Below are 26,782 nucleotides of genomic sequence, written 5' to 3'. Positions count from 1 at the left end.
GGGGGAGGGGATAGGACGAAACTGGAGGGAAGGCTCAGGTAGGAACAGGACGGAGAAAGGGAAGTCTGGTGGTGAGAGGGTACCCCGCGGGATCACAAGTCAGAGTTAGGGTGCTTCCCCACTGCGGCACCCTCATTCTGGGGCCGCCAACTTCCTGCTGCGGCCGCGACTTTCAGTTTCATTTCCCCGGACCCTCTTGCTTGGGCCGCAGCCGCCGCCGCGATGCCCAGTAAGTTCAGCTGCCGGCAGCTCCGGGAGACGGGCCAGGACTTCGAGAATTTCCTGCTTGTTCGGGGACTGGACATGGAGACAGATCGCGAGCAGCTGCGAAACATCTACAACCGAGACTTCAAGACCAGGTAGGGGCTGGCCCACTCCCCGGCCCAGAACTGCGGGCCCAGCTCGCCGCCACGACCCCCGCGCGCCCGCGGAGGGAGGTAGCGCCCGCAGTGGCTCCGGCCGGTCCCGGGGCGGCGCAGACATCCCTCCCGCGCGCTGCCCACGCCCCGTCCGCGCAGCCCGAGCACCCGCCCGCCCTGCCCCGGCCCGACCCCTGCGCCCTGGTCCCCCGGAGAGCCTCCCGCGCGCAGCCCGCTGCCGCGGCGCCCCGAGTCCGGGGCTGGGTCCTGCGGCCCCCGGCCCCTCGAGGGTGCCGAGGGGACAGCGCGGGGCGTGGGGGAGGGGCGCCAGGGTGGGGGGCGCGGGCGTCGCGCAAGCGCGGGGAGGGAGTTTCCTTTCTGGTGGCGGCGGCAAGCCCGGGCGCGGGCTGCGCCGGCACCCCCGCGCCTTTTTTGAGGGGCTTCTTCTTCTTCTGGGGTCCACTGTCTCAGAAAGCTGGAGAGACCCAGTATAGGAGGGAGAATCTCAGGGAGCTCGGAAGGAAGAAAAGGCACCAACTACCAAACCTCCATTAGCACCTGTGGCTTCTACATGGAAACCCAGGGCCAGGGCCAGTCTTCTGGGGACCCCTCCCATCCTGTGGCTGAAGCCTGTTTGGTCCCCCTTTCTTGGTACCATCCAAGTGAAAATCAAAGAGACTTCTCTCTGTCAAACCATAGAATTGTGCTTCAAAAGCACCTCTATCAACAGGCTGCAGAAAACCAAGAAACAGCTTAACAGGGATAAATGTCAAGACTTATACAAATAAATACAGGGTTAGACTTAATAACAGACCTTATGAAAAAGACTGGGTTTTAGCAGACCAAGGCCAGCTTGGCTGCAAAAAGTGCAGAGTGTGAGACTGTGTTAATAGAAAGGGGTTTGGGGGGAAGGGTAGTGACTCTCCATATAGACCAGACTCTTATCTAGAATATTGTTTTCAATGAGTGTCACATTTTTAAGAGAGATGTTTACAGATTTGAGCAACATCTGAAGCAGCAAAAGTGAGACCTGTTCATGCTCCCACACTGTTCACTGTGGGGAATATAAAGGTGAAAAACACAAGATCCCCTGGGAGCAAAAGAAGCTATGATATGCATACATTATACAAGGGAATTCGAGAGAGGGTGGCATTGACTTTGGCTTTGAAGGATAGTTTTAGTATTTGGAGGAGGGGAAGGAAGAGGAGGAAAGACTTCTAAGTTAATTTATAGTCAGTTGTGAAACCCAGTCAAATGAAACCAAAAAATATTTGCCTTGAAATAAGGAAATTAGCCCCTGTGGGTTTGTTTAGTGGTAGAGAATTCGCCCAGCCTGTGGATGTCCTGGGTTTGATACACAATCAGGGCACACAGGAGAAGCTAAGTTCTGCTTCTCCACCCCCTTATCTCTCTCTCTCTCTCTCTCTCTCTCCTTCTTCTGCAGCCATGGCTCTGTTGGTTCGAGCGCATGGCCCTCCGTGCTGATGATGGCTCCATTGGAGCCTCCACCTCAGGCTCTACAAAATAGCTAGGTTGCAAGCATGGAAACCCAGGGCCAGGGCCAGTCTTCTGGGGACCCCTCCCACCCTGTGGCTGAAGCCTGTTTGGTCCCCCTTTCTTGGTACCATCCAAGTGAAAATCAAAGAGACTTCTCTTTGTCAAACCATAGAATTGTGCTTCAAAAGCACCTCCATCAACAGGCTGGCCTTAGAAAGGGGTTGCCAGGTATATCCTGGTTGGGGCACATGTGGGAGTCTGTCTCTCCCTCCCCTCCTCTCACTTGGAAAAGAAGAAAAAAAAATTAGAAAGGAGGAAATAATGACCTTGAATATTAAAGACTGCCCTGGTGGAGAGAATTATACTTCCCTTTCGCTAACTCAACATGCCCCCTCCTACTTCCTATTCCAGGTGGAGATGTCTATTTCTAATTAGAACTTTCTTATATGTCTTTAAAACCCAGACCAAATTCTGTGACACCAGCCCCCCAATGGGGGTGCGTTATCTTCCCCTAGGCTCTCATAGCTCATTCTTTTAAGATTTTATTGATTTTTAGAAAGAGAAGAGAGAGGAAGGCAGAGGGGAGGAGGATAAGCTTGACTGGGCAAGCCTGGGGTTTTGAACTGGCAATCTCAGCATTCCGGGTTAATGCTTTATCCACTGCACCGCCACTGGCAGGCTCATAGCTCCATCTTCACACCCTGGTTATAGCTGGATTACACTCTGCCTGTGTTAGACCTGGCAGGGGCTGTCACCCCACCTGACTGTCGGATCCTCTGAAGACACAGGCTTTTTCATCATATTTGCATCTTTCTTGAGTTCCCACCGTTGAGCGATATATGTAGTAGATGCTCATTAATTGTTTGAGGAACTTATTTGAACTAGTAAGTAGAGTTAATCTACAAGACACTAGGCTGAAGGGGAGGTGTATCCAGCCACCCCTCTGTCAGGAATTCTAGGGAGATTCCTACACTGGGAGGGACTGGCTCTTCCCACCAGCCTTATTTTAAGATGTTATCACATGCTGTGCTTCCAACTCTTTTCCATCTCTAATCATTTAGCAAACCTATTTAAGGAGGCTCTGCTCTGTGCCTGTGCCTTCGCTTCTGTCTCTAAAGAGTGTAGTCCATCTATTAGGAGTGGCAGCTGTGTAGACCAACATATGATACAGATATGGTAGTACTACATAGGCCAGTGTGGTGTTTAGATAGCTGGAGTTCAAATCCTGCTCTGCCCTTCGCCAGTTGCATTAGATTCCGAACAACTCTCTGTTAAAGAACAAAAATTCCACCGAGTACATTTTAAAGATCTAATGGCTTTACTGAACGATTCATGAATCGGATCAGCAAACCATCCGGTGAAGGATGCATTCATTCGGGGTGACCCTAGAATCTATGTAAACATAATTAGTTTTGGGTTTTTTTTTTTAATTTTAATTTTTATTTATTCATTTTAGGGGGGGGAGAGAGAGAGAGAGAGAGAGAGGGAGAGAGAGAGAGAGAAAGAAGGGGGAGGAGCAGGAAGCATCATCTCCCAAATGTGCCTTGACCAGGCAAGCCAGGGTTTCGAACCGGCAACCTCAGTGTTTCCAGGTTGACGCTTTATCCACTGCGCCACCACAGGTCAGGCTAAACATAATTAGTTAAATAAAAAAAAAGACAAGTCCTCCAAGAAGTTGTACAAAATGGAAGGTTTTTATAGGTGGAACCAGGCCTGATAAGAAAGTTATTAGCAGAAGAAAAGAAAGGATGTTTCTGGCTGGGACAGCTTTGGGGGGTGGGGACGGGGAGAGGGCTGGCAGCAGGGGGGTGGGGGGGGGTTGTATCAGGCTTATTGCCTCAGCAGTGTTGATCAGGAAATTCCAGGCTGATTGGTTTGAGGTCACATTCTTGGTAGAGGCTAAAACTGCTATCAAGTCTTGGTTTGTTGTCCTGGGGGCTTGGGGCAGGCGACTCCACCTTGTGCCTGTTGTTTCCTTTTCTTTTTTTTAATTGATTGATTTTAGAAAGGCAGAGAGGGAAGCATTCATTTGTTGCTCCATTTAGTTGTTCATACATTGGTTGTTTCCCCGTATGTGTCCTGACTGGTGATCGACCAGTGGTCAAGAACCCGAAACCTTGTCTTTTGGGGATGACATTCAACCAACTGAGCTAACCGGCCAGGACTTCTTTCTCTTAGCCTCTCTCAGTTTTCCCACCTGCAGTATGTCTTTCCCTCAGGGTTATGTGAAGCCAGAATGAGCTATGGTGGGTAAGGACTTGTGGCATATTGTTCAGGCTTTGGGAGTGGTGGCTCTCATTTTAGTACAGTGATGATTAGGATTGGAGTAGGGATTCATGTTCTGAAAAGTTTCTTACCTTGGGCAGGAGATTCATTCTTTTTTTTTTTTTTTTTTTTTTTTTTTTACAGAGACAGTCAGAGAGAGGGATAGACAGGGACAGACAGACAAGAATGGAGAGATGAGAAGCATTATTAATCATTAGTTTTCCGTTGTGCATTGCAACACCTTAGTTGTTCATTGATTGCTTTCTCATATGTTCCTTGACCACGGGCCTATCAGCAGACCGAGTAACCCTTTGCTCAAGTCAGTGACCTTGGGTCCAAGCTGGTGAGCTTTTGCTCAAACCAGGTGAGCCCACGCTTAAGCTGGCCACCTCGGGGTCTCGAACCTGGGTCCTCGGCATCCCAGTCTGACGCTCTATCCACTGCGCCACCGCCTGGTCAGGCAGGAGATTCATTGTTTTATCAACAAATATTGGCCAGTGCCTCCTGAGAGCAAAGCACCACTTGTGTGAGTCACAGTAGATACACAGAAGGAACTAACTCGGGAAGAAGATGACAGTTAAGCATAATTATTTTTTTTTTGATTTTACTTACTCACTTTAGAGAAGGGGGGAGAAAGAGAGAGAGAAAGAGAAGGGGGAGAGAAGGGGGGAGGAGCAGGAAGCATCAACTCCCATATGTGCCTTGACCGGGCAAGCCCAGGGTTTCGAACCGGCAACCTCAGCGTTCCAGGTCGATGCTTTATCCACTGCGCCCACAGATCTGGCTAAAAATCCTGATCTTGACCCACTAATGAGAGTTGCAACTTGGAGTTTGAAAAACATGGAATTAGATGTCCCTTTAGGATTGCTTCCAAATCTGATATTATGTTCTGAAATACTACTACTCTAGATATTACTTTTTTCTGAACTGGGTCTAAAAAGATTAGTTGTCATTCACCCAACAAACAACAGGGGGCAAGGGCAGGGCATGACAGACCAGGGATGTTCACAGTGGTGGCACTCTGGAAGGGAGTTCCGTGGTACAAATTGCTGAGAATGACTGAGGTACCATTAAGAATGGATTGTCGGCCTGACCTGTGGTGGCGCAGTGGATAAAGCGTCAACCTGGAAATGCTGAGGTTGCCGGTTCGAAACCCTGGGCTTGCCTGGTCAGGGCACATATGGGAGTTGATGCTTCCAGCTCCTCCCCCCTTCTCTCTCTCTCTGTCTCTCTGTCCTCTCTCTTCCTCTCTAAAAATGAATAAATAAAATAAAATTAAAAAAAAAAAAAAAAAAAGAATGGATTGTCGCCTGACCAGGCGGTGGTGCAGTGGATAGAGCATCGGACTGGGATGCTGAGGACCCAGGTTCGAGACCCCGAGGTCGCCAGCTTGAGTGCGGGTTCATCTGGTTTGAGCAAAGCTCACCAGCTTGGACCCAAGGTCACTGGCTCAAGCAAGGGGTTACTCAGTCTCCTGAAGGCCCATGGTCAAGGCACATATGAGAAAGCAATCAATGAACAACTAAGGTGTCGCAATGCGCAATGAAAAACTAATGATTGATGCTTCTCATTTCTCCGTTCCTGTCTGCCTGTCCCTATCTATCCCTCACTCTGACTCTCTCTCTCTGTCTCTGTAAAAAAAAAAAAAAGAATGGATTGTCCAGAAGTTCCATGTGGGGTGAGGACCTGTGCCTTAGTTTCTTCTGCTTTTTTTTTCTTTTTTTGTGTATGTGTGACAGAGACAGAGAGAGGGACAGGTGGAGACAGACAGGAAGGGAGAGAGATGAGAAGCATCAATTCTTTTTTTCTTTTTGTATTTTTTCCGAAGCTGGAAACAGGGAGAGACAGACAGACTCCCGCATGCGCCCGACCGGGATCCACCCGGCACGCCCACCAGGGGGCGACGCTCTGCCCACCAGGGGGCGATGCTCTGTTGTGACCAGAGCCACTCTAGCGCCTGGGGCAGAGGCCAAGGAGCCATCCCCAGCACCCGGGCCATCTTTGCTCCAATGGAGCCTCGGCTGTGGGAGGGGAAGAGAGAAATAAAGAGGAAGGAGAGGGGGAGGGGTAGAGAAGCAGATGGGCGCTTCTCCTGTGTGCCCTGGCCGGGATTCGAACCCGGGACTTCTGCACGCCAGGCCGACGCTCTACCACTGAGCCAACTGGCCAGGGCTAGAAGCATCAATTCTTCATTGCAGCACCTTAGTTGTTCATTGATTGCTTTCTAATACAGTGTGTCTGTAAAGTCATGGTGCATTTTTGACCAGTCACAGGAAAGCAACAAAAGGTGATAGAAATGTGAAATCTGTACCAAATAAAAGGAAAACTCTCCAAGTTTCATACCTATTTAGTGCAGTTCGATGTGGGCTCATGCAGATTTTTTAGGGCTCCTTAGGTAGCTATCCCGTATAGCCTCTACAGACTCGTCACTGACTCATGGCCTACCAGAATGGGGTTTCTCCACCAAACTGCCAGTTTCCTTCAACTGCTTATCCCACCAAGTAATGTTATTCCTATGTGGTGGTGCTTTGTTATAAACGCGCTGATATTCACGTTGCACTTTGGTCACGGATTTGAATTTAGTGAGCCACAGAACACACTGAATTTTCCTCTGTACTGTTCACATGTCGACTGGCATGGCTATGGGCTGCTCCGCTGTATACACGGTGTTATATCATCAACTGCGCATGCACACATGCTGCCACGTCATCCTACAGAAACTGGGAGGGGCCCTGGCCGGTTGGCTCAGCGGTAGAGCGTCGGCCTGGCGTGCGGGGGACCCGGGTTCGATTCCCGGCCAGGGCACACAGGAGAAGCGCCCATTTGCTCCCCCCCCCCTTCCTCTCTGTCTCTCTCTTCCCCACCCGCAGCCAAGGCTCCATTGGAGCAAAGATGGCCCGGGAGCTGGGAATGGCTCCTTGGCCTCTGCCCCAGGCGCTAGAGTGGCTCTGGTCGCTGCAGAGCGATGCCCCGGAGGGGCAGAGCCTCGCCCCCTGGTGGGCAGAGCGTTGCCCCTGGTGGGCGTGCCGGGTGGATCCCGGTCGGGCGCATGCGGGAGTCTGTCTGACTATCTCTCCCCATTTCTAGCTTCAGAAAAATACAAAAAAAAAAAAGAAAGAAAGAAAGAAGAAACTGGGAGGGTTTTCCTTTTATTTGGTGCAGATTTCACATTTCTATTGTCTTTTGTTGCTTTCTGTGACTGGTTAAAAGTTCACCATGACTTTACAGACACACTGTATATGCCTTGACCAGGAGGCTACAGCAGACCAATTGACCCCTTGGCTCAAGCCAATGACATTGGGCTCAAGCTGGTGAGCTGTGCTCAAACCAAATGAGCCTATGCTCAAGCAGGCAACCTTAGGGTTTCGAACCTGGGTCCTCTACATCCCAGCCTGACACTCTATCCACTGCGCCACCACCTGGTCAGGCTTTATTTTCTTAATGTTTATTTTTATTTTATTGATTTTAGAGAGAGAAAGGGATAGAGAAGGGGAGACAGGAACATCAATCTGTTCCGGTATGTGCCCTGACCAGAGATTGAACCAGTAACCTCTGCGCTTCAGGACTGTGCTCTAACCAACCAAGCTCTCTGGCCAGGGCTAGTTTCTCCTACAGAATGGAATGGTAGCCTGACCTGTGGTGGCACAGTGAATAAAGCGTCAGTCTGAAATGCTGAGATCGCCAGTTCAAAACCCCAGGCTTGCCCAGTCAAGGCACATATGCCAGGCTTGCCCAGTCAAGGCACATATGGGAGTTGATGCTTCCTGCTCCTCCCCCCTTCTCTCTCTCTCTCATTCTCCTCTCTCAAAAATGAATAAATAAAATAAAGAAATTTCCAAAAACTGTAGGCAGCCTATCACTGGACAAGTAGTTAAATACACCAGCATGCATTCATGCCATACTGTCCTTTGCAGCCATTCAAAAGACTAAGGTGAGTTGATAAAATGTCACCAGAGGATGTACATGGTAGTGAAAGAATAGTATGTATAACAACAAAAAAAGTGTCCTTCCCTGGTCAGATAGCTCCTTTGGTTATCCGGAAACACAGAGGTTGCCACTTTGATCCCCGGTCAAGGCACATATAGGAACAAATCGATGTTCCTGTCTCTCTAAAAATCAATAAATTAATTTTTATTTTAATTTTTATTTTTTGTATTTTTCTGAAGCTGGAAACGGGGAGGCAGTCAGACAGACTCCCGCATGCGCCCAGCTGGGATCCACCCGGCACGCCCACCAGGGGACGATGCTCTGCCCATCCAGGGCATTGCTCTGTCGTGACCAGAGCCACTCTAGCGCCTGGGGTAGAGGCCAAGGAGCCATCCCCAGCGCCCGGGCCATCTTTGCTCCAATGGAGCCTCGGCTGTGGGAGGGGAAGAGAGAGACAGAGAGGAAGGAGAGGGGGAGGGGTGAGAAGCAGATGGGCGCTTCTCCTGTGTGCCCTGGCCGGGAATCGAACCTGGGACTTCCGCACGCCAGACCGACGCTCTACCACCGAGCCAACCGGCCAGGGCAAATTAAAATTTTTTTAATGTGTACTTAAAAATACGTTTTTATATATGCATAGAAAAATCTGCATCAAACAGTTAAGCAGGTAGTTGGGAGAGAGGGAGCAAGGGCTCTTACTGTTTTATGTTAGATATTTGTCTTGTTTAAATATTTTTTAATATTTTTGGTTACCACCTTTTTATTTATCTCTATGCCCACAGACAGCTTGTAATATCAAGCAGAGTGGGGTGTTTGGGGGGGAGGTTGGTGGTTATTTTAGGCTTTTGTTTGTTTGTTTGTTTTCATGGATGGCCCTGGCTGGGTTGTTCAGTGGGTGGAGCATCGTCCCAGTGCACTGAGAGTGTGGGTTGATCATTGGTCAGGGAACATAGGAGAAGCAACCAATGAGTGCACAGCTAAATGGAACAATGAACTTGATGCTTCTTTCTCTCTCTTCCTCCCTCCCCCCAAATCTCAAGTCAGTGGCGGTGATGGGGGATCGTATTATACTCATTTTCCACATCCCTATTTTCTTACTCAACAACACATCCTGGAAATTGCCCCGAATTGTCTGGCATATTCCTCTAATGCATCGTTGGGGTTTTTTCCCCAAACATTTTATTCTTTTATTCATTTCAAAGTAAGTTACAGACATCAGTGCATTTCACCCCTAAACACTTCAGCATGGTTATAATAAACTAGAAAAGTTTGAAATTTATTTCAAATTTTTTTAAGTAAAGTTTACAATGAAATGGACAGATTTTAGGCGTACTATAAGTTTTAACAAATTCATATACCTGTGTGCAAACTCCTGTCAAGATGTAGAACATGACAACTCCAGAAAAGTCCCTCATCTCCTCGCCCGTACCCACCCAGGGGCAACCAGCCACTGTTCTGATAAATTTTGAGGTAGTGCTTGTTCTAGAACTTCCGTTAATGGAATCTTTTGCAGATTCAACCGTGTTATGTGTATCTATCAGTATTTGTGTGTGTGTGTATTGCTAAGTAATATTAACCTGTATTTGAATGGACAAATCAGTTTGTCCATTCTCCTGTTCATGGACATTGTTTTCAGTTTGGGGCCATTTTGAATAAAACTGCTATAAACATTCTTGTGCAGGTATTTTTGCAGACTTCTATTTTCATTTTCCTTTTTTCTAAGGGGTAGAGTTTCTGGGTCATGGGGTAGGTAACATTTTCCTTTTGTTTGTTTGTTTTAAATCTGGGGCACATTGCTTAACCTCTTTTTTGATCGTGGCATGAAGACTTCAGGGCTGGTCCTTATTGTGACCTTGTGTGGCTGTAGGCTGCTCAGCCTTACCTAGGTCCTGCCCATTTGCTCAGCCTGCTTCTTCCAACTCCCCAGCAATTATTCTATAAATTCTTTTTAAAATTTATTTGTTGAGAGAAGAGAAAGAAAAGGGAGGGGGGGAGCAGGAAGCATCAACTCCGATATGTGCATTGACTGGCCAAGCCTGGGGTTTCGAACCGGCAATCTCAGCATTCCAGGTCGCCTATTTATCCGCTGCACCACCACAGGTCAGGCTATTAAAATATTTTTAGTCAGACTGGGATGCAGAAGACCCAGGTTCGAAACTCTGAGGTCACCAGCTTGAGCCTAAGGTTACTGGCTTGAGCAAGGGGTCACTCAGTCTGCTGTAGTCCCGCGTTGCATCTCCCTACCCCCTCACCCCCGTCAAGGCACATAGGAGAAAGCAATCAGTGAACAACTAGAGCTGCAACAAAGAATTGATGCTTTTCATCTCTCTCCCTTCCTGTCTGTCCCTATCTGTTCCTCTCTATCTCTGTCACACACACAAAATATATATACATTTTTAATTACTTTTATTACTATTTTTTTTAATGGTCACACTACTTTTAGATGGCTGTGTACATTTGGAGTCATTAGTTGTAGGCAACAGAATAAATGATGCCTGATTTAAGTGATAAGAGTCATATTAAAATTGCTGGGAAGCCTGACTTCTGGAGGCGCAGTGGATTAAGTGTCTACCTGGAATACTGAGGTCGCCGGTTCGAAACCCTGGGCTTGCCTGGTCAAGGCACATACGGGAAGCGACTACTATGAGTTGATGCTTCCTGCTTCTCCCGCCCTCTCTCTAAAAATCAATAAAATTTTAAAAAATTAAATAAAAGTAGTGTGACTGTGTGTTCATATATTTAATTCCCTTTCATTTCCTTCCTTCCTCTGTGTAGTTTGCCCAAGTGTGGATAGTCCGTGTAGCCGGGCACCCGCTGTGGCAGCCCATTCCACAGTGGTGCTGTGTGCAGGCAGCAGTCTCGTGTGTGCGTTGTTATCTGTTTCATCTAGAAAATCGGTGTGGAATGATTTGATATTTTTTTACCCTTCTTCCTGGCAAGTACTTGTTGAATAAATACCAGTGCTAGGTCTACACTAGATATTGCAGTTATATTATTTTATTTTTCTTGAGAGAGAAAGAATATGAAAGAGAGAGATGGGAAGTTAGAGGGTGAGGAACATCCGCCCACCTGTGGTCGCTTTTACTTTAGTTGTACAGTGTACATTAAGCTTCTTGTACATTCCTTGACCGGGGCCGTGCTAGTGTCCCCTTGCTGAAGACAAATCTTTGAGCTCAAGCTGGAGAGATTTGGGTTCATTCTGGATGATATCCCACTCAAGGCAGAGAGCCCATGCTCAAAGCCATCGACCTTGGGGTTTTGAATCAGTAACCTAAGTGTTCGGGGTCGATGCTTTATCCACTGTGATCATTGGTCAGGCTACATTTGTATTATTTTTTTTAATGAATTGCTGTTGCACAACATAGTATAGTAATATATGCTTTTCATTAAAAATCAGAACACTGCCTGACCAGGCAGTGGTGCAGTGGATAGAACGTTGGACTGGGATGCAGAGGACCAGGTTCGAGACCCCAAGGTCGCCAACTTGAGCATGGGCTCATCTGGTTTGAGCAGAAGCCCACCAGTTTGAACCCAAGGTCGCTGGCTCCAGCAAGGGGTTACTCAGTCTGCTGAAGGCCCACGGTGAAGGCATATATGAGAAAGCAATCAATGAACAACTAAGGTGTTGCAACGTGCAATGGAAAAAAACTAATGATTGATGCTTCTCATCTCTCTCCGTTCCTGTCTGTCCCTGTCTATCCCTCTCTCTGACTCACTCTCTGTCTCTGTTAAAAAAAAAAAAAAAATCAGAACACTGATATATGTTTGGTTTTACAAGAGGCTACCTGACCTTTTTTTTTTTTTGTATTTTTCTGAAGCTGGAAACAGGGAGAGACAGTCAGACAGACAGACTCCCGCATGCGCCGGACCGGGACCTACCCGGCACGCCCACCAGGGGCGATGCTCTGCCCAGCACGCCCACCAGGGGGTGATGCTCTGCCCCTCCGGGGCGTCGCTCTGTCGCGACCAGAGCCACTCTAGCGCGTGGGGCAGAGGCCAAGGAGCCATCCCCAGCGCCTGGGCCATATTTGCTCCAATGGAGCCTTGGCTGCAGGAGGGGAAGAGAGAGACAGAGAGGAAGGAGGGGGTGGGGGTGGAGAAGCAAATGGGCGCTTCTCCTATGTGCCCTGGCCAGGAATCGAACCCGGGTCCCCTGCACACCAGGCCGACGCTCTACCGCTGAGCCAACCGGCCAGGGCCTACCTGACCTTTTTTTAATGTGATTATACCATTTATATTTTAATCTACAATGCGTGAGCATTCTGGTGTTCTCATATCCCTATCAGCATTTTTTTTTTCCAGAGTCAGAGAGAGGAATAGACAGGACAGACCGACAGGAACGGAGAGATGAGAAGCATCAATCATTAGTTTCTCGTTGTGCGTTGCGACACCTTAGTTGTTCATTGATGGGCATGTGTTTTGTTTCCGGTTCCCTTTATGACTCAGCAGCATGTAAAGTCAATACCTGGTTTTAAGGCTTTTCCCTCTGATACTCCTTCCTCTCTTTTTTTGGGGGGGGGGGTGGTACTTCGTGGTTTTTTCTTCCTTTCTTGATTGTCCTGACCTCCACTGTTCTCAGATTAGTCACACCACCAGGGAGATCATAATCACTTCTATGATTGTAACTGCTATCTGAAGACTCTAATGTTAGACTATACTTTGCCTTTGGCCTGACTTCTCAGCTTCTGACTCATGGAGCCACGTGCCGCTGGGCCACAGGAATCTCAAACTGAGCATGTCCAAGGCCAGATGTCATGGTCAATCTCTCCAACCTCCTCCTCCTTTTATCCTTACTTCCTGTCTCAGGAATAGTCCCCAAAGCCCAGCCATTGATTTGGGGTCCTAGATTCCTCCTTCCCCTCTCCGTTCTGCTCCTGACAATCACCAAATCCTGCTCATTTTACATTCTATGTATTACCAGATCTGGCCCCACTGTCTTGTTCAGGCCCTGTCATCTCTCAGTTGGACTATTGCAATGGCCTCCTCCTAACTGGTCTCCTGCCTCCAGTCTTGCCTGCAGCAATCCACCCTCCAATCCTGATGCCTGAGTGATCTGAAATGCACATGTGGTCTTGCCTTCCCCTGCTTAAAACTCACCCAGCTGGTGGTTCTGTAACCCCAGTGTAGCCTCTGGCGGGGGCTGAAAGTAAGTTGTTGCTGCTGCTACTACCTACTGCTACTATTAGTACTACTATTGCTACTAATGTGATACTAATAATAGTAGCTAACAGTTCACTGGGCATTACTTCTATTGTGTGTTCAAGTGATTCCTTGTCTCTTCTTAAAACAAAAACAAGTCAGAGCCGATTCGGAGTTGTCCGCGTAGCGGCGCTCTCGTGTGCGAGGTGAAGGAAAGGAGCAGAGTTCCAGGCAGGAGGCAGCAGGGAAATGTCTGGAACAGTGAATTCTCACTCTGCGCTAGTGAGTGGCCACGCCGACTTTGCCTTCATAGTTAAGTCGAGATCGCCATGGTTCCTGCGAGCGAGGATTTGCTTTCATTTCCTAGAAAGCATTGAGGGAGGGTGGCCAGCTGTCCAGAAGATGAACATGAAGTAGTCACATGTGAGGATGCCCTCTGGTTCCTGGATGCCAGTCAAAGAGGACTACTGGCTCTCTCAGGGTCAGGTCCAGGCTTGATGGCCTGGCGTGCAGAACTATGCGTGACCTGGTGGTCCCTGCCCACCTCTGCTGCCTCCTGCCACACTCCCTTCCTTGCACTGTTGACTCTAGTACAACCAGACTGTGTGTGATACTAATCATAGCGCACCTTACTGAGATCTCCTTATGTGCCAAGCACTGGGTTAAGTGGCTCCCAGCCGTGTCCGTCTTGGGTAATCCTCACAACCCCCCCAGGTAAGTCTGCCGTTGTCCCTGTTTTATAGAGGAGGAACACAGGCTTTGAGAGGTGAAGTAACCTGAAGTGACCCCGTTAGCAGCGAGCAGGCAGTCCCCCAGCCCCTCCGCACTTGTCCTTGCCTCCCCTTCCACCTGGTTCACACCGCACACACCCTTGTACCTGTCGCAGGCCCTTGCGGAAACCTTCGTGGACACCCACCCCTGCCCCCAGGCTGGGCCCAGTGCTGCCCTGGAAGCCCCCCTCACGATTCCCCGTGCAGTGGGCTAGGATGGATGTGTTCAATCCATGCCCCTCGAGGCAGGTCTGGGGCTATTGCTGCTTTGCACCCCCCACATCTGGTGTCTGGCACATAACAGGTCTCTGTAAAGCATTTGTTGAGTTGACTAAACTGAATTTCAGGCACGGAATGGTGAGGTCTTGCTTTTCTCACCAGTTTTCCGTCTTCACCTTCCCTAGGCACAAAGCCAAGCTATTTGATCTCTGGACAAGGATCCTTTCCCTTCCTGCTTGGGATCCACCTGCGCGCTTTGACTTCGGGTGGAGAGTGCTCTCTGATCAGCCACTTTGCCCACACCCCCGGACCCCTCCCCGCTCTCTGACCCCTCTCACTCCCACATCAGGTGGGACCCCAGATCCACCTCTGGATCAACTCGTTTGTTCCCCCTTAGCCTTAGCTCTTCCCACTGGGCTGTCTGTATCTTCTGTCCCCAGTAGTACCCTCCTCCACAAAGGAATCTTCATTTTCTTTCTCCATCCTAGTCCTCAACATCGACAGCTCATGACTGGGCTTTTCTCCTCAAAAATGCATGTCCACAAGCCGCTGTTTAAAACAATCTAATTTTGTCTTGGGACGTTCCATTGCCTTTCCTTAAAACACTAAAAGTTCCTACGATTGCCAGCCTGAGTCTCAGTCCCTGGCCTGCATCCTGTGCCCCAGCAGGGCTGGCGTGCCCCTCGCAGAGTGACCTCCAGACCTCTAGCATGCCGCCTGCATCCCACGTGCCTTGCCCTCCCTCACTTCCCAGTCTCCTCTGCTTCCGGCAGCTTGCAGAAACGTGCCCCTGGCTTCTCCTCCATGCTGTATGGAATGAAGATGGCCAATCGGGCCTTCGTCACCAAGACTCGGGTCAGGTTCTTCAAACTTGACCGTTGGGCCGACGAGTCCTCCGATACCAGCAGCGTCAGCACACACCACAAGTCACTGCTTGCAAAGATCTTTCATGACAGGTGTGTGTGTGTGTGTGTGTGTGTGTGTGTGTGTGAGAGAGAGAGAGAGAGAGAGGTGGGGGGCAGGGCATGGGGCCACTGTCTGGCTGGGTAAGTGTGGGTTACCATCCATTTGGGTAAGGCCCCCTCCTTTAAGGAGTGGGAGAAGGGTAGGGAAGGAGCTACTTGGTCTGGGGGAAAGGGTGGGGTGCCCAGCACAGCTGCCACTTGGCCACCCTCCCCAGTTGAAAACATTCAATCAGTCCCCTCCCTCCCCAGCACCCCCTTGACTCCCACTCTCCCCAGGGCTGAGTATCTTCACGGGAAACATGGGATGGACGTGGAAGTCCAGGGGCCCCACGAAGATCACGATGGGCAGCTCCTCATCCGCCTGGATTTGAACCAGAAGGAGGTGCTGACTCTAAGGCTTCGGAATGGAGGAGCCCAGCCCGTGACCCTCACCGACGTCTTTCCGCTCTCCCGGACCCCCCAGTTCACCTTCTACGAAGGGCACCAGGAGTTGCCCTGCTCACTGGGCCCCGGTGAGGGGGGCTGGTGCTTTGGGGAACCACGCTGTTGCCGTCCTGTGGGCTCCTGCCCGGGGAGGGTGCTCTCTGGGGGTGTCCTGGGCCGCAGTGCTGCTGGGGGACCCCTCTCCCAGCACACTCCCACTCACTCAGCCTCCCTTCCCCAGGTGAGTGCTACGAGCTCGACGTCCACTGCCAGACCAATTTTGTGGGCTACTTCCCAGCCACAGTGCTCTGGGAGCTGCTCGGACCCAGGGAGTCAGGCTCAGAGGGACCTGGCACTTTCTATATTGCCCGCTTCTTGGCTGCCGTCGCCCACAGCCCCCTGGCTGCCCAGCTGAAGCCCACGGCGCCCTATAAACAGATACGGATCACTGGAAACCCTGTTGTAACCACTCGGGTCGAGGAAGGAGAGAGACCTGACCGGTAACTTCTCTCTCCAGCCCAGCCCAGGCGGGTGTGTGTCCGGCATAATAGAGCTGGGGTCCCCAAGGCCCCCTTTCTTAACTGAGGTTTTTAACTCCTCTAAGCCTCAGAGACCTTTTCTGTCCAGAGAGAAAGTTACAGATACGGAGGACAGTGTGAAAAAAGTTTTAAAGCTTTTCCACTCTGGTGGAATATCAGAGTCTCCATGTAGACATGTCTCTCTCTCTCTCTCTCTCTCTCTCTCTCTCTCTCTTTCTCTCTCTCTCACTCTCTTTTTAACAATTTTACTGAGACAATTTATATACCATCCCTTTTACCCATTCAAAGTATAAAATTCAGCCCTGGCCGGTTGGCTCAGTGGTAGAGCATCACCCCGGCATGTGGAAGTCCTGGGTTCAATTCCCAGTCAGGACGCACAGGAGAAGCACCCATCTGCTCTCCCCTCCCCTCCCCACTCCTTCACCTTCTCTCTCTTCCCCATCCTGCAGCCTTGGCTTGATTGGCTTGAGTAAGTTGGCCCGGGCGCTGAGGATGGCTCCATGGCCTCTCCTTAAAAAAAAAAAAAGCTCGGCATGGGCAGAGCATCCCCCAGTAGGGGGTGGATCCCAATTGGGGCGCATGTGAGAGTCTGTTTCTGCCTCCCTGCCTCTCACTTAATAATAATAATAATAACAACAACAATAGCAATGTGTTCAATTCAGTGGTTTTCAGTGTATTCACAGATTGGTGTAACCATCAGCACAATCTGTTTAGTAAGTTTTATTACCCCAAAAAGGAATCATCCCATTCACTCCCCATTCCCTTCCAGCCCTGAGCTATTGCTCATCTGCTTCCTATCTCTATAAATTTCACTTTTCTGAACATTTCTTAGGAATGGAATCATAGAATTTGTGGAGTCATCTCTTTTTGACATGGCTAGGTGGTCACAAAATACCAAGCTATAGAAGCAAACTATAGACCATTGTGTTACTTTGTTAAAAATAAATGCACATAATACAAATTAACTGAGAAAAAGCTGGACGGCCTTATACCAAAAAGTTACCATTGTTTTGCCTGGATAGTGAGAATGTTGTTTATTATTGTTTTATTTATTGATTTTTCTGTAAAGACCATGTAATGTTACATACCTATATATATGTCACATATATTTATTTTAATGTTTTCAAGTGGTGTGCCTTTCCAAGAACTGGGAATGAATGAACAGTGCACCCTTGGGGTGAGCAGCCTCATGAGCTGTAGTGAGTTCTTCCTCGCGCAAAGGCTGCTGACCCCTTCAGCAATAGTGTGTAGGATTCCTGCATCCCCCGGGGAGGGGTGCTCGTGAGTCTGAAGTGAGGGTCTGTGTTGGCGGCAGCTCTTCTTCCCCCTCTCCTGCAGCACTAAGGGCTATGACCTGGAGCTCAGTTTGGTGCTGGGGACATACAACCCACCCTCCCGTCTCCGGAAGCTGCTCCCCGTTCTTCTTCAGGGAGGAAGTATCTTCACTGCCCCCAAGGAGATTGTTGACATCAAGTAAGTGTCACCCCTCTGCAGCCCTCATGTTTCCGGTGTCCGTCACCTTGCTGGTTTCTTCCCACGCCCCACACCTCTTATCCATGGCCTCCCACGCTCCACTGATTTCGTTACCTTACTCAGCGCGCACTGCGCCCGGCGCTGTTCATGGTGAATCAGTAAGACGAGGGCCTTGCCCATGCTCGTGGGAGAAGAATGAGCATTTATCTTAAAATTTCTCAGGAGAACCTTATCTTATAATTTCATGGAGTGATGAGCGCTGTGAATAACTAAAGTGGGGTGACGGGAGGAGTCATGCTGTTCTGCAGAGGGTTATTAGTCCCCGGCCTCTTGGAGAGGGTGGCATTGGAGCAGGGAGTGACATGTGAATAAGGCGAGGATCAGGATCATGGGAGGGTTTGGGAGCAGTGTGTGCTAGGCCTTAGGGTCCGGTGCCCACTCAGGGCTGAGGTGGGGTGGGTAGGGGCCTCGAGGTAGTGGGAGCCAGGGTTCCCTTCTTCGAGGACCTTCTGGTCTTCACTAGTGCCTGGTGCTTTCCTGTCTCAGAGCTGCAGGGGGGAAGGGTTGGCTGCTGCTGGGCCTGAAGGCTTCCTGAGTGGTCCTCCTCCTGCCCCTGACACTGTCACTGCCAGGGCCCAGCTAGAGACATCCCTGAGGTGCGAAAACTACGAGAAGAAATTCCGCCTCCTGCTGCACCTGGAGGAGCTGCAGATGGAACACGACATTCGGCACTATGACCTGGAGTCGGTGCCCATGACCTTGGACCCCATCGCCCGGAACCCCACGCTGCTCACATTGGAGGTCAGGGCTTGGATCAGGGGTGGGATGTGGGCTGGGGGTGGGGCGAGAGGAAGAGTGTTGTTCCTGCCCCAGAGGGCTTAGCCAGGGGCAGAGTGGGCATCCTGCACCCAGAAAAAGTGTCAGAGCAGGGCAGTGGGGAGGACCTAGGTTTTATATATTTATATTTATGTATGTATGTACTTATTTGAGAGAGAGAGAGGGACAGGAAGGGAGAGATATAGGAAGCATCAACTGATAGTAGTAGCACTTTAGTTGTTCACTGATTGCTTCATTGATTGACTGGGGTCTCCAACCAAACCAGTGACTCCTTGCTCAAGCCAGCGACCCCACACGCTCAAGCCAGATGAGCCCACGCTACAGCTGGCAATCTTGGGGCTTTGAATCTGGGACCTCATCAACCCAGGTCAGCACTATCCACTCACTGCACCACCACCAGTCAGGCAGGACCTAGGTTTTAGTCCAGACTTTGCTGCCACCCGCTGTGCAGCCTTGGGCGAGTCCCTTGGTCTCTCTAGGCCAGGGGTCAGGAAACTCTTTGGCTGAGAGAGCGATGAACACTACATATTTTAAAATGTAATTCCGTGAGAGCCATACAACGACCCGTGTACGTTACGCATTATCCAATAAAAATTTGGTGTTGTCCTCAGAGGAGAGCTGTGATTGGCTCCAGCCACCCGCAACCATGAACATGAGCGGTAGGAAATGAATGGATTGTAATACATGAGAATGCTTTATTTATATATATATATATATATATATATATATATATATATATATATTTTTTTTTTTTTTTTTTTTTTTTTTTTTTTTTTTTTGGTATTTTTCTGAAGCTGGAAACAGGGAGAGACAGTCAGACAGACTCCCGCATGCGCCCGACCGGGCTCCACCCGGCACGCCCACCAGGGGCGATGCTCTGCCCACCAGAGGGAGATTCTCTGCCCCTCCGGGGCATCGCTCTACCTCGACCAGAGCCACTCCAGCGCCTGAGGCAGAGGCCAAGGAGCCATCCCCAGCGCCCGGGCCATCTCTGCTCCAATGGAACCTTGGCTGCGGGAGGGGAAGAGAGAGACAGAGAGGAAGGAGGGGTTGGGGGTGGAGAAGCAAATGGGCGCTTCTCCTATGTGCCCTGGCCGGAAATCTAACGCGGGTCCCCCGCACGCCAGGCCGACGCTCTACCGCTGAGCCAACTGGCCAGGGCCGAGAATGCTTTATATTTTTAACGTTATTATTATTTTTTATTAACGATTTGTCTGAGAGACAGATGCAGCCATCAAAAGAGCCACACCTGGCTCACGAACCATAGGTTCCTGACCCCCTGCTCTAGGCCTTTGTCCTCTTATCTGAGAAACACAGAACTGGACTAGATAATTCTTAGAGCCCTTTCCAGCTCTCAGATGTTGAATGTGCCCACCAAAGCCCTGAAGTATATGAGAATGGGTTCTTGCAGTGAGTGCCAAGGAAGGGACCTGGTGAGGAGCGAGGTTCAGGATGATCCGTGAGGTGCCTGCAGGAACCGAGCTGGCCAGGAGGGCAGCTGGCAGGATGCAGGGCTGGGTCCTGAGAGCGGGTGCTGGAGGGTTTACAGCATCCACGTGCTGAGCATCTCTGAGCAGCTTGGACAAACAGACCTGTCTCTTCCCTCATCCCCTGACTCTTGCACTTTTTGGTAGGAGAGGAAAGAGACAAATCTCCCCGAGTCTTGGGGTAGAAGGTGGGCCTCTGGTGGGCCTCCCGCAAATAGAGTCTTGATTGTGTTCACACGCCATAGGTTCCTGGGGTAGCTGAGAGCCGCCCCTCCGTGCTCCGGGGAGACCACCTGTTTGCCCTTTTGTCTGCTGAGACATACCAGGATAACCCTGTCACCTACAAGGGCTATGTGCACAAAGTGGAACTGGACCGTGTCAAGCTGAGCTTTTCCACGAGGTGGGTGTTAGAGGAACCCTGGGCTGCTGGAAGGATCTACAGACATCTCTCTGATGCCAGGAGAGAAGGGGGGCTTCTCCCTGAGATGAGGGGGACCCCACGGACAGGACCGCAAGATGCCCAGCAGCTTCCTCTCCTGGAGGGATTGCGTGGGGGTCTTGGGAAGTAGGAGTGGAGTGAGAGTAGACGGAGAGCCCTGGCCTCTTCCTGCCCACCGTCCTAATTGGTACTCTTGCCTTCCCGCTCCCTTCCCAAAGCCTCCTGAACCGCTTTGTGGATGGGCTGACCTTCAAGGTGAACTTCACCTTCAACCGCCAGCCCCTGCGGGTGCAGCATCGGGCCTTGGAACTGACAGGGCGCCACCGGCTGTGGCCCACGCTCTTTCCTGTGGCCTCCCGTGGGGTCCCGCTGCTGGCCTCAGATGTGGAGCTCAAGTGAGCCTGTGGGCAGGGGGCTCTGGGCTACTTGGAGTGTGGGCCTAGAGCAGCGGTTCTCAATCTGTGGGTCGCGATCCCGGCGGGGTCGCCTAAAGCCATCGGAAAATACATAATGCATATCAGGTATTGACATTCCGAATCATAACTGTAGCAAAATTACAGTTATGAAGTAGCCACCAAAATTATTTGGTGGTTTGCGGGGTCACCGCAACATGAGGAACTGTATTGCGGGGTCACGGCATTAGAAAGGTTGAGAACCACTGGCCTAGAGGGTGGAGTCCTAGAGGCCTCTGGGTCACTGGTTGACTTCATGTTCCCGGCCCCTCTGCTAGGCTGTATGACCGGAGTCTGGTGGCAAACCCAGAGCAGCGACAGGCCGTGAAGCATATTGTTATGGGCACCACTCGTCCAGCCCCCTACATCGTCTTCGGGCCTCCAGGCACGGGCAAGACTGTCACCTTAGTGGAAGCCATCAAGCAGGTGGGGCCTGAGCAAAGACCTGGGCTTACACCCCCAGGACCAAGCAGTGGTTCCCAGATTGCACTTCCTTCCAGCTTCTTGAATGCCACTGAGCTGTGGGACACTGTTGTGTAGGCTGCATACTGCACAGCTCTGGGAGTCACCAGTCACGGTCCAGCTGTAGACTTGTATATTTATTGCATGTATTCCAGCATTAGAGTGCTGTTTGGCCTAGCAGGGTCCTGGGGGTCAGAGCTTGCCCTTAGTGTCACTTCTTCCCTCAGCTTTGGGAGACAGATGTCACACTGCACCCACCTGAGTCATGGTCACGGCTGAGTCCTCCCCCCATACCTCCCCGCACCTGGAAGCTGCTTCCACACATCTTATCCCCTCCCTGCCAGGTGGTGAAGCACTTGCCCAAGGCCCATATCCTGGCCTGCGCTCCATCCAACTCGGGGGCTGACCTCCTCTGTCAGCGACTCCGGGTCCACCTGCCCAGCTCCATCTACCGCCTCTTGGCCCCCAGCAGGGACATCCGCATGGTGCCTGAGGACATCAAGGTACCTGGAGAAGTGCAGGGGGCCAAGGGATGGGGGGTGCTGGGGAGCTCTCCGGGTAGGCACTGGGGCCAAGAGACTAGGAGACCTGGGTTCAGATGCTCAACGGTGCAAGCTTGCCTGGCTCAGGACACCTCCCGGCCTTCACTTACCGCGCCTGTAAAGGGAGAGGCGAATAACATTGCCTGAGGCCCAGAGCCAGAGTGTGTGTGAGAGGGGGACACGCAGCTGATCCCCCTCCCTTCACATCCACAGCCCCACTGCAACTGGGACGCAAATAAGGGGGAGTACGTGTTTCCCACCAAGAAGACGCTGCAGGAATATCCCGTGTTGATTACCACCCTCATCACGGCCAGCAGGTGGGAGCGTGTATGTGTGTCTCAGTCGTGTGTATAAGTAGAGGTTGCGGGCTGGGGATTGGGGCAGCTGGGGTGAGCATGCCGGGCCGGTGGACGGCTGCCTGGGTCTGACACCCGCCTGGCCTGACACCTCCCAGACTGGTCTCGGCCCAGTTTCCCATCCATCACTTCACACACATCTTCATCGACGAGGCAGGCCACTGCATGGAGCCCGAGAGTCTGGTGGCCATAGCAGGTGAGGGGCTCAGGGTAGGCTGGGGGCGCGCTGCCCTACACGGAGTGGGGGGGGTCCTGCCGCTTACCTTGTTCCCCACATGACCCTGCCTCCCAGGGCTGATGGAAGTGAAGGAATCGGACAATCCAGGAGGACAGCTGGTGCTGGCAGGAGACCCTCGGCAGCTGGGGCCTGTGCTGCGTTCCCCACTGACCCAGAGGCATGGGCTGGGGTACTCCCTGCTGGAGCGGCTGCTTACCTACAATGCCTTGTACAAGAAGGGCCCCGACGGCTATAACGCCCAGTTCATTACCAAGCTGCTGCGCAACTACAGGTACCCTGCACGCCCCTGCCTGTGCCCCGGGCCCCTGCCTTCACACGTCCTGCAGCCCGTCCTGAGGCTCCGACATGCAGTCTTGTAGCTCAGAAAGGTTATAAACCAGTTGGGAGGTCTCCCCTCTGGCCCCGTCCTTGCTACTCCTTGGCTCTGTGACTTAGCAAGTGGCTTTGCTCTAGAACAGTTGGCTTATCTGTATGTTAAGGGGTGGTCGGTGGTTCCCAGACACTGGGAGGAGTCTGTGTGGGTCCCAGATAAGGCTTCCAGGCAAGGCAAAGAGAAATGAGAAAAAAATAGGGACATTGTAGGGTTTTGGTGGGTTTTTTTTGTTGTTGTTTGTGGGCTTTTTTTTTTTTTCCTTAACCTCATTGTTATTCAAATTAAACAGCTATCATTTCTTTCATCAAAGTTTATCTAAAATGCTCAAATAAACTCCCTAGTCCTTAGTTCCTTAAGGCAGTGGTCCCCAACTTTTTTGGGGCCACAGACTCGTTTAATGTCAGAAAATATTTTCACGGACCGGCCTTTAGGGTGGGACGGATAAGTGTATCATGTGGCCGAGACAAGCATCAAGAGTGAGTCTTAGATGGATGTAACAGAGGGAATCTGGTCATTTTTTAGAAAGAAAACATCGTTCAGACTTAAATATAAATAAGACGGAAATAATGTAAGTTATTTATTCTTTCTCTGCGAACTGGTACCGGTCCACAGCCCGGGGGTTGGGGACCACTGCCTTAAGGAATCCACTGAGTTCAATAAATGTTAGCCGTTATGTTAGTATTTATGTTTTTTGATTTAACGCATTAGTTCATCACATAATGTGGTGATAGTAGATGATACTTATGTTTGTATTGTCCTTCCTTCACAAAATGGAAACCTGATAATGGGTTTCTAATTTCTTGTTTTCTTTTAAATTTGGCTGGTCCGTGAACTCCATGGACCAGATCCTCTGCAGAACCACATGGACTCTTCCGTGGTTTACAGTCCTAGCAGCAGACGTAGGTGAATGAGCCTGCTGTCCAGTGGGCAGAGGGCAGGAGAACGCTGTGCGGGCCCGAGCAGGTAGCGCAGGGTCCCCGGGGGCGAGAAGTAATCCCGGCCCTGGCCTTGCTCTCCCTTCCTCCTGCCTCCCAGGTCTCACCCCACCATCCTGGACATTCCTAACCGCCTCTACTATGAAGGGGAGCTGCAGGCCTGCGCCGACGTTGTGGACCGGGAACGCTTCTGTCGCTGGGAGGGTCTGCCTCGACAGGTGACGGGCCCCACCCCCCGTATCCCACCTTCCCTCCCATTGAAGGTACAGGGAGGAGGTGGCTCTGAGTGCAAGCCCTGGGCCTGTCCTTTTGTCACTCTGGTGCGGGGGGTGGGGTGGGGGGTGCCTGGAAGGGTTTGCGGGTGAGAGGGAAGGGGGCAGGGAGATCTGGCTGAGGGTCTCCCCTGACCGTGTCCAGGGCTTTCCCATCATCTTCCACGGCGTGATGGGCAAAGATGAGCGTGAGGGGAACAGCCCATCCTTCTTCAACCCTGAAGAGGCTGCTACAGTGACTTCCTACCTGAAGAGGCTCCTGACCTCTTCCTCCAAGAAGGGCAAAGCCCGCCTGAACCCCCGAAATGTGGGCGTCATCTCCCCATACCGGAAGCAGGTTAGGCCCTTAGTTCCCATTGAGGGTGGAAACTCTCCCTGCAGATGGTGTCCCCCCAGATGATACCTTATTGGAGCTCAGCCCTCTGCTGGCCCTGTATCTGGGAAGCTCAGAGTTCAACTGCCCCTCCTTCTCTGCCTCCTGCCTGACTCCCTCTTGCTCTGGGGTAATGGGATGAGAGAAAGGCACCTGTCCCCATCTTCCAGGTGGAGAAAATCCGTGTTTGCATCACCAGACTTGACCAGGAGCTTCGGAAACTGGATGACATCAAGGACTTGAAGGTGACACTGACCACTGCTGCACATTTCAGCCTCTGCCTCCCGTGCTCACTTCTGCACTCCCAGTACCCAGGCTCTAGGCCTGACGCTGCAGGCTGCCCATGCCCCTTCTCTCCTGGCTTGGATTCTGCACAAGCCTCACTTCTGAAGATCCTGCTTATGACCTGCAGTTCGGGCTGGGACCAGGATGCTTGCCTGCATGTGTAGCGAACGGCCCATACCCTTCTTAGGATCAGGCTGGTTTGAGGCCTCTGCCCTGAGGATCAAGTCCAAACGCCACGCCTGCCTGACCCATCGTGTGGTCCTGCCCTGCCGCCTGTCCTCCCCTCTGGTACAGCTTCACCCTCTCTGAGGTGACGTTTCTCAACACTGGCTGCAGATAAGAATCAGCTGGAGAGCGTCTAGTCCTGCCTGTGCCAGGCCCCACCCTGCCGATTAGCACAGCCATCTGGGGGCAGAGCCAGGGCATCGGGATTTTTTCCAGCTCCTCAGGTGATCTCGTTTGCAGCCAGGGTTGAAATCCAGCGCTTTAAGATTTAGAGGACTCCCTCCCTTGGAAATTCTGATTCAGGAGGTCGGGGTTGTATATTTTTAAAAAGTCCTTCGTGATCATCTTCAGGCAAGTTTGAAAAACACTGCTGAGTTACCATGTTTTCTTTACTCAGAACACTCCAGCCCCCATCCCTGTCACTGGAGAAGCTTCCAGGACATCCTCCTGTCCTTTTCCTGCCCCCGTCAGGACACTCACCCTGTGACAACTGCCCGGGCGACTTCACAGCCGCCTTGGAGCTCAGGGCTGGTCCCCGTGGGGCCCCTGGGCTCAGGCGCCGCCCTCCCCCTAGGTGGGCTCCGTGGAAGAGTTCCAGGGCCAGGAGCGCAGTGTCATCCTCATCTCCACCGTGCGGAGCAGCCAGAGCTTCGTGCAGCTGGACCTAGACTTCAACCTGGGTTTCCTCAAGAACTCCAAGGTGTGAGGGCTGTGGGGGGGGGACAGGAACCCTTCCTTCCTTGGGGCCCTTCCCTCCCGTGACGACACTTCTTTCTTTCAGAGGTTCAACGTGGCTGTGACCCGGGCCAAGGCTTTGCTCATCGTGGTGGGCAACCCACTCCTCCTGAGCCATGACCCCGACTGGAAGGCGTGAGCATTCCCACCCCGAAACCCCTGCGGGTGGCCGCAGCCCCCAGCCTCGGGCAGCTGTATCTGTAAGCACGTGTGGCTCGGTTCATCCTCAGGCCTGCCCATCTTCACGGTACCCCCGTTTAAGTTCCCCGACACTCAGAGGTTAAGCAACTTTTCCAAAGGCACCGGCTGATGTGGTAGGACCAAGACTTAGCCCTCAGCCTCTGCTGGTGCTCCTCAACCAGGCCCTGTGTGAGTGTCCCTCTCCCCCACAGATTCCTGGACTTCTGTAAAGAAAATGGGGGCTACACCGGGTGCCCCTTCCCTGCCAAACTGGACCTGCAGCAAGGACAGAACTTACTCAAAGGTCTGAGCAAGCTCAGCTCCTCTACCTCAGGTATGGCTGGGCCAGTGCAAGGCCAGGGCGCACCAGAGCTGGGGGCCGGCCTTAGGAAGACAGCTCCACTCCTCTCTCTCTCTAGGGCCCCAAAGTGAAGGCGACCTGCCCCTGCAAGTGGAGCCAGAGTGGAGGAATGAGCTCTGAGTGGACGCAGCCTGCCTTCAGCCCTCGCACACCAGCTAAGCCTTAAGTGCCCCACCCGCCTACCCCGCTGGAGAGCCCTGCCTTTACAGAGCCCAGCCGGTCTGCCCCTCTAAGGGACAGGAAGGCTGGGGGAGGAAGTTTACAACCCAAGCCATTCCACCCCCTCCCCTGCAGGGGAGAATTATCCAAGCTGCTAACAATGAGGGGGGAGGGAAAGAAAAACTGAAAACAAAATCTTGTTCTATGCAAAAGTGTCTGTCTTCTTGGCCTGGCCCCTGCTTCCTGAGCACCCCAGCTGACCCCACAGGAGATGGGACACTACCCAAGGCCATAACCCCCCCCCCCCCCATGACCAGGGGAGAAAACCCAGCAGGAGGTGGCAGAGAAGCCACCCACAGGCTTCTAAGTTTAGCCCCTGCTCCAGACCACTCCCCTCACCCGCCTCCTGGGCCCAGAGCCAGGCATGACCTCATCCTTTGCTCCTAGACTCCACCCTGCCTGCCCGGTCCTGCCTTTGCAAACAGGGGGCCAGCTTGG

At 51.7% G+C, this 26,782-nt stretch overlaps 1 protein-coding gene across 1 annotated transcript; it reads left to right on the top strand.

Annotated features, from left to right (window-relative positions):
- Positions 1 to 26,496, top strand: MOV10 (Mov10 RNA helicase). Its single transcript, XM_066246164.1, has 20 exons — positions 1 to 359; positions 14,947 to 15,129; positions 15,415 to 15,650; positions 15,803 to 16,061; positions 17,439 to 17,573; positions 18,206 to 18,374; positions 20,143 to 20,297; positions 20,555 to 20,731; positions 21,067 to 21,214; positions 21,595 to 21,753; positions 22,006 to 22,109; positions 22,247 to 22,344; positions 22,441 to 22,657; positions 23,795 to 23,912; positions 24,112 to 24,303; positions 24,510 to 24,584; positions 25,424 to 25,549; positions 25,631 to 25,719; positions 25,977 to 26,098; positions 26,184 to 26,496. Exons 1-20 carry the CDS (start codon positions 223 to 225, stop codon positions 26,243 to 26,245), a joined length of 2,961 nt encoding a protein of 986 aa, XP_066102261.1. The 5' UTR covers positions 1 to 222; the 3' UTR covers positions 26,246 to 26,496.
- Positions 26,497 to 26,782: the final 286 nt, after the last annotated feature.

This window comes from Saccopteryx bilineata, chromosome 11 (assembly GCF_036850765.1).
Source record: "Saccopteryx bilineata isolate mSacBil1 chromosome 11, mSacBil1_pri_phased_curated, whole genome shotgun sequence".
Lineage (NCBI taxonomy): Eukaryota > Metazoa > Chordata > Mammalia > Chiroptera > Emballonuridae > Saccopteryx > Saccopteryx bilineata.
The sequence above is the reverse complement of the archived record's forward strand: the minus strand, read 5'-3'. Positions and strand labels throughout refer to the sequence as shown.

Bases quoted from the DNA above. Each gene is read 5' to 3' on its own strand.
- MOV10 (XM_066246164.1), top strand. From the start codon at position 223: ATGCCCAGTAAGTTCAGCTGCCGGCAGCTCCGGGAGACGGGCCAGGAC. The intron at 21,215-21,594 runs GTGGGGCCTGAG...CCTCCCTGCCAG, and splicing joins TAGTGGAAGCCATCAAGCAG to GTGGTGAAGCACTTGCCCAA. The intron at 24,304-24,509 runs GTTAGGCCCTTA...CCCATCTTCCAG, and splicing joins TCTCCCCATACCGGAAGCAG to GTGGAGAAAATCCGTGTTTG.